This window comes from Aotus nancymaae, unplaced genomic scaffold (genome assembly GCF_030222135.1).
Source record: "Aotus nancymaae isolate 86718 unplaced genomic scaffold, 86718_ANA_hifiasm-v0.15.2.pri h1tg000041l, whole genome shotgun sequence".
NCBI classification, from domain to species: Eukaryota; Metazoa; Chordata; class Mammalia; order Primates; family Aotidae; genus Aotus; species Aotus nancymaae.
The window spans coordinates 12872840-12886195 of NW_026988455.1; the positions used below are offsets into that span (position 1 = coordinate 12872840).

Below are 13356 nucleotides of genomic sequence, written 5' to 3' on the forward strand. Positions count from 1 at the left end.
CATCCTGGGTGACACAACAAGACTGTCTCAAAATAAATAAATAAATAACAAAACAAATTTTTTTTTAAGTCTGGAGAAAAATCTGCTAACAGGGAAGGGACAACAAAGAAGCTAAACCATGGCCCCTTCCATGGCTGAAATTCTGTAATACTACAGCGTTTTGAAGCTTCTCAAATACTAAAAAACTGTAAAAGTAGACTATGAGCAGTTACTCTGTGTGGTCTAAGGGACCAGGGGAGGAATAAACCCCAGGGGTGTGGATCTATAGTTGGCAGATTGTAGTTCAACTTGAGGCAAAACTTTTTAAATGATGAGATCTGTTTAGCAATGGAGGGTGCTTAGTGGTAAGGAAGGAAGTTGCCTGTCATCAAAAGGATTTAGACAAAGGCTGAACTGCTACCATAGTATGCAGTAGTGCTGTGCATTTCATTACTATAAGTTTAAATTTAAATTAATTAAAATTAAATAAAATTAAAAGTTCCTCAGTTGCATAAGCCACATTTCGAATGCTCATTAATCACGTGTGGCCAGTGGCTACCAATTAGTACAGTGCAGATGCTTTCCAACATCACAGAAATTTCAATTGCATAGCCTTGTTGCAGAGTTGGCAGGTAAGAATTTTGTGCCCTAGTTCCTTTTTGCTCTGAAATTCTATGTTTCTTTGAACAATTTCCATAAATCATCATTTTTTTACTAAATAGTTTTATTGTCTCCTACTGGCACTGATTTTTCATGATCTTATTGAGATATACCCCAGCATGTGTACCCATTCACATATTTTGGAATGTTCATTAATCAGCTATGGATAAAATTTTGGGCCTTTGGAGTCACTGCTAACCAAATAGGTATCCCCTATACAGATGTTCAGAGCACCAAGTTGGACATTTATGTTCTCGTAAAGATTTCTTCCCATGCCATTTCTCTAACTCTTCACTCTCATTTCTGTTTGCAAATTGGTCCTCTTTGCAAATTGGTCATTCCTAAAGGAAATGAATTTAATAGCAGATTGTTGGAGATTAATTACCTATCATATGCCAAAGCCACTTTCTATATGTCAGTGCTAAGGAATCCCCCAGAGATGGAATTCTTAGATTCAACTGAAAATTAATTGTGATTAATATAATAGGTTAATTCATTATAATTATTTTTAAGCCTTTTGGCAATGAGTTAATTCCCCAAGATCTACATTGCTTGAAGTGTCATAGAGAACACTTGATGAGAATGTTCTGGTAACAAACCTTAACCCTCTGGGGAAAAAATCCTACTCGTCTTTCCTTCTGGCTTAGTTTCTTCAGAAACATATTTTGGTGGCATTTGATTTCTGGAGAACAAAGGGATCCCTACAAGGTGATGCATAAACATGCATGGCCCAGATGGACTGTGCTCATTGGAGAAAGGGAAAACAAAAGGCCTCTGTGCCTCGTTTTCTTTGGAAGGATGTTTCACTTCAGACTAACAGAATGCGTTTGCTCCTAGAATAAAATGTAATGGAACTGAAAATTGAAGATTCTGGGCCTTTTTCCCTTTCCTAATTATTTCCACTTGACTCACTTAATCTTGGACGATTATTCAATCATATCTGAAATGAGAAAATGACAGGAGTGAAATTTCCATCTCTTGTTGCAAGAGCTTATAAACATTAACAGAATAGTCCCGTACAAAAAAAAAAAATACAAATCATAATTGATGGTGCCTTGTTTTTATATATTAGAAAAAAAATCCCTGCATTGTTAGGGAAGCAGCTCAAATTTGGGCATGCAGGAACCCTGTCAAACCCTGATAGGTGATTTCACTATTAAGGTTGAAAAACTATCATTTTAAACAAATATTTCATATTGGGAGATTGTATAAAAACGAAGGAGCCAATTTGTTTACTTGTACCTGGATAGGCTGGGAAATTGGACCCTAAAGTAGTTCCTTGAAGATCAGAATCACTAACATTCAGAGGCTCACAAACTGGTTTCTGAGACTCAGAGTTGTCCCAAGTCTATGTCCATGAGCCTTCCTGCAGGTGTGTGAATAAAAGGAACAAGAAATTCTAATAGTTTCTGAGGGTGAGATTAGGACTCAGTATACGAAAAAAGTCTTTTTGACTATGGGAACTGTCTAAAGTTGCGGCTAACAACCAAAATGAGGGCATTGCCCCTTACTATACTGTATCAAGCAGCAAAGTCTGACAAGCTACTTACAGGTTGCTGTTAGGGAAGTCAGGCATAAGATAGAGGTTTGGACATAGTGACATCCGAAGCCCCTTTCAGTCCTGATTGTTCTGGCATATTGAGGTCTTATTTTTAATTTAGTCTCCACAATTATGTTTTTAGTATTATCCAGAATGGTTTAGAACACCCCACTTTCATTAAACATCTACTTTCCATACTCCTGGCGTGTGGGCAAAGCAGCTACAGAAGAGAAATGAATCGATGTGATCAGAGTTATCCTTTTAAGTGCTGCTGATTGTCTCTCGACATTCCTGAACCAAATCAAAGTAAGTTTGGAATGTTTACTAAATTGGCTGCCCCATAAGCCCACTGTGAGCCAAGGATTCAGGTGCATGTAATTTATGAAGGGCGTGCTTGCAAGAGAACTCAGGAGAGGATGGGGGAAGGGGAAAAAGCTAGGCACGGGTGCCAATTCAGGTGATCTCAGTCTAGCCCAATCCCACAGGGAGCTCCGGAACATAACATGTCAGCATTTGTCCTGCTTTGAGGCAAAAAAGTACTGTTCAGTTGTGTGTGTGTGTGTGTGTGTGTGTGTGTGTGTGTGTGTGTGTGTGTGTTAGGTATGGAGAATGCTAGACATTGGATCTGAAGTACACAGAAGCTGGGGCACGGACACACCAAAGCAGAGGGCGGCAGCACATTGCTGATCGAAGGGATCAGAGGGGAGCTGGGCAGAGCATCAGTAGTCTCTCTGCCACATTTATATAACCTGTAATCTTTGAAAATTCTCCATTAGGAAGGTAAATTAAGAGAGGATCACATTGTCTATTTTAAACATATTCACTCACCAAGAGATTATAGCTTCCTTTGCATAAAGAATTGTGACTCATTCTTACAAATCCACTTGGCAGTTAGTGATTAAATGATTTACCATGACGCTGGTCCCACACTGCTAGGTGTTGTGGAGTTTTAAAAGCTTAAGAGGGAGCCAGCCTGGTCCTCGCGGACTGACCAACACAATTGTGCAGATTAAATTCATAACAAGAAACAAAGTGCACGTGTCCAATCATAAGAGTGTTGAAAGTGGATTCTGCAGTTCTTCTTGTACCTTGAGAGGCCCAGTGTGGACTGGTCTGGTCAGGGGATGTTTCATTTAGGAGGTGAGTCACAAACGGGATCTTGGAGGAGTTACTTAGGAGGAGTAGTATGCTGTCCATCCCCCCTGTCCATTCCGGGCAGTAGTATCCCATGTAGTATGCTGTTCATCCTCCCATCCATTCCGGGCAGTAGTATCCCATGTGGTATACTGTTCATCCCCCCTGTCCATTCATTCCGGGCAGGAGGGATGAACAGCATACTACGTGGGATGTTTGCAGACAGTGAGATAGGCTCTTGTCGGGACCCAGGGAAATATGCATCCATGGTACATGGTGCAGTCACAGGATGGAGGTGCTTAACGTCTTAGCCTTTTGGGACTTGTGTGCTAAGCAATACATGAAGTCATTTGCACCTTGGGTATAGCACTATAAAGTCAATTGTAGGAGAGTCCATTTGATATCACAGGATGGATTGGTGAGAGAAGAGAGCCTGAGGCAGAAATGTAGCAAGGAGTTGCTATTTGTGGTCCGACCCTATTGTGCTTTGTGAACCCGCCCTCTCTGTGTGCAGGTGCCTGCAGGTTCTCTGCCTTGATGTCCAGGAGTCATCTCAGTGTTAACACATTCAAAACCAAATTACTGATTTACCTCCAACCTGCAACTTCTCTGTTCTCCTTTGCTGTTCCTCAGGCCAGAACTTGCGGCTATGCTCAACTCCTGTCTCTCTCTCTCATATTCCATACTAAATTCAGCTCGACCTTCCAAACAGAAACTGACCACTTCTCACCACCTCTGGTTCCCTTAAGCTGTTGGCATCTCTCATCCAGATTGTTGTAATAGCCCCTAACTAGATGCTTGTCCTCCTCCTGTCTGTTTTCTGCACAGTAATCAGAGCAAATCTTTTATGTGATAAACCACTTGCTTTCCTGGTCACACTCTTCCAGTGGTTCACCATTATGAGGAAAGCAAATACTGAATCTTTATGTGCTTGAAGGCCTCACACGGTCTGACCTTTTCCAATTTCTCCAGCCCCATCCACATCCTGTACCCTTCCTCTTGCTCCCTTGCTCATTCCTCCCCAGTGGCTGTTTTCAGAACCCATCAGTTTGTTTCCTTAGTAGATTTCATGCCTTTCTCCATGTCTTGCTCCCTCGCTTCACTGGCGTTTGAGCCCAGAATGTCCAGTCTACAGAGGCCTTCCCTGACCTTCACATCTAAAATAACATGTGAAGAGCATGGAGATAGAGGCGTGCATCATCCCTACAGAGTATGGCGGAGCTGTCTGGAATGACTGAGGTCCAAAAAATTGACAGTGGAAGAATGGGAGGAGGAAGAGAAACCAGGGAAGGAAGTAAGAATCAGGAGAAAGAGTAAAAGGAAGTATCCTCTCTTAGCAAGAGATACTGAGGTCAGCGATTCCCTGGGTCAAGATCATCTCATTCAGAATGAGAAAGTCATGACAGTGCCCCCATCCTGAGAACCAGGAGTGATCAGCAAGGGAACAGAGATGGGGCCCTGGGACCACTGTGTGTGCTTAGGATGCAGGTGGTAAGGAATGATGAGCACTAATGTTTTATTTTTGTCAATTGCAGACATTCATGTTACTAGGCTAGGATGGAACCAGGTGTCAAACCTGCAAGGGAGAGGACAGTGAAAACCAAACAGAAGAGGTCCATTCTGTTTTGTTGCTTCAATCTCTACTCCAACAAAGACCGCTTTCCCTAAAGGGCATAGTGTCAGAATATACACAGTGGTGACAAGGTATACTAGAGACTTTTCCAGAGAACCTGGTTACCCAGGTTCTTTCCCTTCTAGAACAAGCTCTGAATGACAGCCTTCAGGCTAGAATATAAAAGAATCCTAAGACGAAGAGAAAGTGTGCGAGCCTGTACAGTGTAGTGTGGTGTGGACACAAGGAGAAAGTTGGGGGTGGGCTATTTCTTGAGCCAGTATAATGTAATGTCTGAAAGCCTGATTGGGATTCTAACACGCCCAAATCCACGCCTGACATTTGGTAGCTGTGTAATTTATTTTCGATTTCTTATTTCTACAATGGAAGTCACAATAGTATGTACCCCATAGAGTTGTTGTGAGGCACACAGTATCCAACACAGTGTAGAGATTAGTATCTATTTAAATAAAATGCAGTCTTTAAAAGCATTTCCTGTTGACAATCCACATCCAGCCCTTTTCTGTGGGATTCAGCTGCACAATGCTCTTTCCCTTCCTGACCTGAAACAAAGTGTCATATGGTAGTGGTTTTAAAGTACATTGTAATAGTATCTGTATCAGTCAGGGTTCTCCAGAAAAAGAGACTCACCAAGATAAACATCTATATATTATGTGTGTGGGAGTGGGGAGAGAAATGCTAATTTCAAGAAATTGGTTTATGAGATTATCAGGGTTGACAAGTCAGAAATTTGTAGGGCGGGCCAGAAACTCTTGGGCAGAAACTGATGCTGTGGTCCACAGGCAGAATTTCTTCTTTTTTAGTGAAATTTCAGCTTTTTTGCTCTTCAGGTTTTTCACTGATTGGATGAGGCCCACCCAGACTGTAGGAAATAATCTTCTGTTTTTAAAGTCAACTGACTGTAGACGTGAAGCCCATCAACAGAATTCCTTCAGAACACAGCAGTCACACACCTAGATGAGTGATTGAATAACTGGATACCAACCAGTTATTTCCAATCCCCCAAGTAGAAAACTGCCTGGGGGTTTTCTAAAGTAGTAAAGAGTATACGTATATCATACACCAGTTCCCCTGCCCCCGTGGCTCCCTCGTGGAGAACGGTTTCTGGTTTGTTTTGATCAGTGGTAAGCGAGCACCAGCTGCCTGCCTAGTTTATCTTGGTTCTATGAGAAAACACAGAACACCTGCCTGTTGATAATAATCACCTGTTCAGAGAGGATAAATACGTGGGTCAGCGTCTACTCAAGACGCATAGCTCAGAAGGCTGTGTGTGAAGCTTGGTGTTAGATGTTTTTCTCTCTCTTTCCCACTTTGCTGTTCTCTCTTTGTTTCTTAATGCTTTCAGCAGTAGATTTCCGTTTCATGAGTATAGTTCTATGCATGCGGCTCTCTCTTGGAAATTTTATATAAGGCCTCTAGGCGCGTTTAAGAAGCAGTTTCTAGAACTATGCTTGGGTGGGGGTTTCTACGATCGAGCTGGTCTTGGTACTCCAATTTTTTCAGGGTTTTCCTCAAAAATCTCTCGAGAAGGTCATAGTTTCCCCCATCACTTGAAATCTCATCTATGCTTCTGTTTTTTTCTTTATAATTTAGCTTACTGTTCATTATCTGCTTTCTCTCGAATGGAAACTTCTCTGAAATCTGTTTTCATTGCTGTTGTATTTCTGGCCCCTAGAACAGTGCCTGGTATGAGGTTGAGGCCCAAGAAATATTTGATAAATGAGTGAGAAGCACAAAGTGGGGCAGAACCTCTCCGGAACCAATGGAGTGCGATTAGGGAAGAAGAGTTGAATGATTTCAGGAACTCGGTTCACATACTACAATGTGAACGAAGGTCCTTGGTGTTGTGTAACACAGCAGTCCTTTGAAAGAAGTGAATTGACTCAATGGCTTCAAATTCCACTTTTTTTCTGCAAAAAGCAGTCAAGACTTTAAGGGCTAGTCCTTTGCTCTCTGCTAAGAGCATGTAATAAACTAGATTGAAATTTAACCTTTTATTCCTGTAAAAATACAATCCAAACTGTTTTTAAGGCATGAGCCTCATTTAACCACTTTATTATGAGGTCTGAAGAAAGTCAGAAGTGTTACAGGAAAGCTAAGAATTATTTTGTGTGTATGGTCCTGGGCTTAATGGTTGCTTCTCACTGGAGGTAACATTACACTTTAAAGGTCCAGATGTCCCAAGGAGCCTTCTTAGAAAATTGTCAAGATATTTTATAATGACAAGCTACAAAACATGATATGCTCATCCCTGCATGAGTTGCAATTTGCCTTCCCAGTATCTCCAAGTCCAATGACTTGCAGACATTCCTAGCACTTGGACGTACTCTTCTCATGTGGCTTTACCTAGTACCTGCTAACTAGAGTTCCAAAGTCGCTGCTTCAGAAAGATCTTGGTCACAGCTAATTAAGAAAAATAAGGTTTCTGTTCCTACATTAAAAAACACTAGGTTTTTATAATTCCTTGTTTCTATCATTTACTTCTCCTTTCCATCACCGGAAAAATCTTACGTTCTCCTCATCAGAATTTTTATAGAGACTGGTAGTTCGAAAAGTATAATCCCGAGACCAATAGAAGCATCCTCACCTGGGGACTTACCAACGCTTGGCAGAATTACTGAATCGGCAGTAGTTCTTTGGGGTGGGGTGCTGCAGGTGATTCTGCTGCATGCCCAAGATTGGGAACCTCCCTCCTGCAATCGAAAAATTTCCCTCTATCTTCTTTAACTATTCCTAATGGCTAAGAAGATGTTGGTTAAAATATTATACAATTTTTCATCAATAGTTGGGCTTCTTATTTCAAATATAAAACTATTGAGAGACCAGCCTCCCAAGAGATTCTGCTATGTGCCTCCTCAGCCTTTAGATAATTCCTGTACTAGAGAATGTTTAAGAACCTTAAAGGGTCTGAAAGTCCCTTTCCTGGTTTGAAGATCTGGGCAGGATACTACACTTCCATATGATGACTGCATTTCTATGCATTTGGCTCTCTTTTGGAAATTTTACATAAAGTCCCTATGCGTGTTCAATTTAAGAAGCACTTTGTAGGACCATGCCTAATTCCAAAGAAAACCAAATTAATTCTCACTATAAAGTTGTATGGAATCACACTATTGGAAAACACGAATATTTAGTGAAACGACGAAAGAACTACCAGCCTTTGATGCCAGGAGCAACCCTAGCCGTGAAATTCCTTGCAAAGATCTCACTGGTACTGATAACTGTAAAACCCTAGAGTAGTTGGTAATAGAAAGCAGAGAAGCATCCATGTCTGCCCCTAGTAAAACATGTGGACCCCAGATCATATTTTAATGATGGAACATAAATTAAAAGTGATCGCCAGAACTCATTCCAAGCCTTGATCTTTTTTTTTTTTTTTTTTTTTCCCTCCAGTGTTTCTTACACAGCATGTGTTAGGTTAGTATCGAAATAACGAACGTATCTTCCAAAAGTCCAGAGTTAGGCACTAACAGTCTCAGATTACAATGTGCCACAACTGAGGAAATTTAAGTCATGTCTCGGTCCCTACCTGTATTAAATGCCCCTTCCCTGTGTTTAGGGTCACTGTGTCATGTTCATATTCTTGGGCTAAAACCAGGATGTATATTTGTCTCTAAGCTTTCTGAGATCCAAGAAATACTTCTCTAAATAGTAACTTATTGGTGTATGTATGTGTTTCTTTCTGATCAGAATTTGGTCATTGTCATTGCCGGTGGTGTGCTGGTAATGTTTAACAACCAGCTCCTTAGATGAAAAAGCCTCTTTGTAGAATTGCCAATTTCCATTGGTGTAAATACTTACCTATGGCCGATTTCGAGCTATCGGTCTGTCATCATTGCATGGAAAGTTTGGAAAAGATGCACACAATTAGCACCTCAGATTGGTTCAAGCCAGCTTCGGAACATTATTGGAATATAGAAAACTTGGAAAGCAAAAGAAAAGGTTTTTAAAAAGGGAAAATTCATAATAGTGCTACTGAAAGCAAAAATCAGTTTTAATGTTCAATCACATTACTTTCTGACATTTTAGCTGTTTTTATATAATTCTCATTTTGTATAACTGTTTTGCTTTTATGTTCATGAATATCATTTTAATGATTGCATAATCTATCAAATTGATGTAAAAGCATTGATTAGCCCTATTTGTGGACATTTGAGACATTGTAAGTTGCAATATCAAATCGGAAAATGTTATAAATGCTATTTTATATATTTGTATATATTTTGGGGAGGTACACATCTTAACATTTAAGACAAGTTCTAGAATCATTTCAATTATGGACCTTGAAAAAATATTCTCATATACCCTCTAGACTGTTGATACCAGTATGCACTTCTATGAACAGTGTTTAACAATGTCTCACTGTACCTTCACTGCTACCGTTTCTAAGTTTTTGATAAGTAAAAAGATGTTTTAACATCACACTTCTTTGCAAATGCGCCAAACATTTTTCACGTTCATTTAGATTTCTCCTTTTTTCTTGAACAGTTTCTGTTCATGTCAAGGTTTTATCCGATGTTTCTTTCCCATTTCCACCTCCCCACCTTTCATCTCAGTTTTATCTTCTATTTCTCTTCCCCAGGTCCCGGGCTCACCTGCTTGACCCTTCTCTGCACAATATCCAGGCACACTTCAGGGTAGGCAGGTTCTCCTGTAAGTCTGCAGGGCTTATTCCTCACTACTTCAAAGCTTTTTATGAATGCTATCTCCAAGAGGCTTTCCTTGATCCCCTGTCTAAAGTTGCCATCCCTTACTCCTACTCATTGTCTCTCTTCTCTGCATTGCTTTTCTCCATAGTATTTATCACCATCTGAGGTTGTATGTATTTTGTTTGTTCATCATCTGCTTCCCCACCTAGAGTCTAACTTTCATAAAAAGTCAATATTCCTAGGGTCTAGAGAAGTATGTAACACTCAATTGCTGAATGCATAAGCATACTCTGTATCTAAAGGTTTAGTCTGTATAAAATCAATTTATACACACATGTTTTAAATACCAAAGATTACCATTTGCAATATTTGTAATACATTTCTAGATTGCTTTTAAGGTATTTGCAGAAGCAGAACTTTAATATTTTTGTCACAACCTCTTCCATTGTGTTTTATTTCAATTACACTTACAAAATTCTTGATCAGATAACTTTCACCTAAAAGTTTGGTATTTATTTGGCTTTTTTTTACTTGTAACTCATCAATGTATAGGATCTAAATTCTGTTTTTACTGTTGGAGTTTTGTTGCTCTTAATGACTTTATCTTTGAATCATGTTCATAATACTTAAATTTAACTTTATTTTCCTTTCATGGAAAATCTATAGGAGCTAAATCTCAATGGGAATTTCTTAATCATTTCTGGGATGTTTTCATGACAGTGTTTCTATTTTAAAAGCACTTTCCAAGACGGATTAAATCTACTTGAGTTTGTTCTTGTTATCACTACAAGTTCTGATAAGATACAGAGCAAATAAAAGGAAGTATAATAGGAAGTTGAGTTCCCAGAAGTGGAAATATCAAGGACTGAAGTCAAATCTGCCTCCAGCCACATTTTTCCGGAAGCGCTTGCCAGGTGTTATTAGGATTGGAGAACTGACCCTTTTATTGACACTCGGTTAAGCTCTGTGCCTCACCCACAACTGCTGCTTGATAATTTTTGTGGGTTGAGTTGTACTGATAAAGCATGATGCCTTTCCAGGAAAATAATCCAAGGACCAACTTTCCTTATCGATGTTTCTTCCGTTTTCTTCTCTCAGTTGCGGTCCAGCACAGAGCTCCATCCAGACCTGCTCACGGATTGCCTTACCGTGCAGCCCCTACAGCCAGCCACTTCCCCTAGAGATGCTGCTGCTGAGGGGACTGTGGGACACTCCCCGGGACCTGGGCCTGACCTGTATTCAGGTAAAGACAGCAAAGGAAGAGCCAACCACAACTCCTTTACTCTGCTTTTAAAGGGAATGCTCACCTGAGAAAAACTTAAGATCATCTGTTGCTTATCAATGGGCTGCAGATTGCTCTCCACCCCTTCTGATGCCTGAGCTGGGTTTGGCAGCAGATTCTTTTTCTCATAAAGAAATAAAAATAATGCATTACCTCTTTTAGTTCTGGACTTCTGCCAGAAATTCAGTGCACCTAACCCTCACAGGTATGTTAAATTTACTCACTTGATTTAGACTCAAAAGAAATGTTTCCCCTTAAGCAGGTAGCAGGCTGCATGTGGATTTCTTAATGAAACAGTTGTCATCTTTGTTTTAAAACGAAGCCCTAGGTCTCTAAGGAAATTTCCACATCAGCAAACCAACTTGTAAGAATGTTTATTCATGTTTACCAACCATTGTGGGAAAGGAGATGAAATGGCACTCCCAGACCACCTTCCATCTGCCTAGGTTTGAATAATAGGTGACTATATTTGGAAAATTACATGTATGTAGTAAAAAAAAAAAATGCAATAAGGAAGTTATTTTTCTTAGCCTGGATTTTTGTGCATTTTCTACTCTGTAATGGTGACATACTTATGCAAATGTAATTAGTGATTATTCTTACATATGGAATGCTCTTACTGTCATGCTATGAAGACGAAAAAATTTACCAGTTCCACATTCCAGACAATGAGAATTTTCTATTTTCTGTGGGTTGCAGATACCACTCCCGCCCCCATCTGATGCCAGGTTTGGCAGCAGACTTGTTTTTTTTCCTTTTGAAAAGTATGAATAAGCCATTTGAATTTAAAATTTACAGATGCATTGTAGTGGAATAGGAGAAAGACATGCTTGTATAACTTTTTTAAACTTGACAGTTCTCAGTTGATTGAGATGCAGGGGGAAAGGGCAGTACGCAAGTATTTCAAGAGTCATTTTCCATGACTGAACACTTGAAATACTCGGAGGCCCATCTTGTTCAACTTTGTTCCCACAATTCCACTTCTCCGGGTAACTTACAACTGAAAGTGTACCCTCACTCCTTGCCTTTATTTATTTATTTATTTTCAAATTCAGATGGATTCGTGCTCTGTCACCCAGGCTGCAGCACAGTGGCATGATTTTGGCTTACTGCACCCTCTACCTCCCAGGTTTAAGCAATTCTCCTGCCTCAGCCTACCTAGTAGCTTGGATTACAGGTGTGTGCCGCCACACACAGCTAATTTTTAGTTGAGACAGATTTTGCCACGTCGGCCAGTCGGTATGTGGCAAAGTTGGTCTCATGAGACCAGTTGGTCTCAAACTCCCAACCTCAGGCAATCCACCCTCCTCAACCTCCCAAAGTGGTGGGATTCACAGGCATGAGCAACTGCACCCAGCCCCTACTTCTTTCCTTATTCCGTCTTCCCTCGGGTATGATTTTGCTTTCTAACTTGTCTTTAAAAAAAAGAAAAAAAAAAAAAATTATGCCTTTAGTTGATTGGCAACAAACCAAGAGGCAGAACCAGGCAGGAGAAGAAGTTATGAAACAAAAATTGTAAGCCTTTCAAGTTCCAGAAATGTGCTTGTTGGAGTGCATGTTAACATCTGCAAACCTTTTCCCTAAATCTATGGAAAGAAGCCAAACCGTGAAAAATGGAAAAGGTGCAAAAGGAAACTTCATCAGTTAAATGGAAAATCTGAAGTGTTAAGACAATTTGAAGATTAAGACTTGGCTAAATGGCAAAAGTACTCGGAGTTACTCCCTTTATGTTCTGTTTGACAAAATCAAAAATATCTAATGATGGTCAGGCACGTCTACCTTTTAAGTGCTAGTAAATTTATCACAAATATTTTGATGGAAACCCGTCGAGTATGAGCATAGTATAAGAAGCGGTTAAATTTGGCATTGAACACTAACCTTACAGAAGCCACAGCGATTGAGAACTTGGGGTGTGAAGTAATGATTTTGTAATGGAAATTGTCAAGTTGATGATGCTTTATACAATTCTAAGAGAAGGAAAGTTTGCATAGCATAAAGATGAACAGGAAAGATGGCAGTTTTGGCACAAGTCCTGCACATCTCCTGAGGTGTTGCCTTCCCTCATTGAAACTTTTCAGGTTGAAAAGTCAGCTTGATTAGAAATGATTACCTGAAAAGACTAATTTCTGTGAAAGATAGTGTCCCAGGTTAAAGCAGCCAAATACTACTTGAGGCCATGCTGAGGGTGACTTTAATAAAATTAAGATCTTTACTAGTCTGCTATTCTGAGAATCCCAGGGCTCCCCCACCCTGCTCCTGAGCTAACCTGAGAGCAATGTTGTAACCTAACAGGAAAGCCAAAGCAGCAATGAGCAGGCCTGAATGAAGGACGGCTCATTTGTATTTCTTGCCCGTTTGTTCAAAGGTTCTGTGTTCCAGATAATGCCACAGGCCAGGTCTGTAAATTTAGGTGATTTTAACTGATAATCTAATAGGAACTGTTTCATAGCCAGTAGATCAAAATGTGAAAGCCGCTTTC

General features: G+C 40.1%; 1 protein-coding gene across 2 annotated transcripts in view; it reads left to right on the forward strand.

The window, feature by feature from the left end:
* The window catches only part of GLIS3 (GLIS family zinc finger 3), a 488252-nt gene that overhangs the window by 407301 nt on the left and 67595 nt on the right, over positions 1-13356 (forward strand). For both annotated transcript variants that reach the window (XM_012454569.3, XM_012454570.3), the window contains one exon: positions 10694-10838. In XM_012454569.3, coding sequence (XP_012309992.1) covers positions 10694-10838 — 145 coding nt within the window. The remainder of the gene's footprint in view (positions 1-10693; positions 10839-13356) is intronic.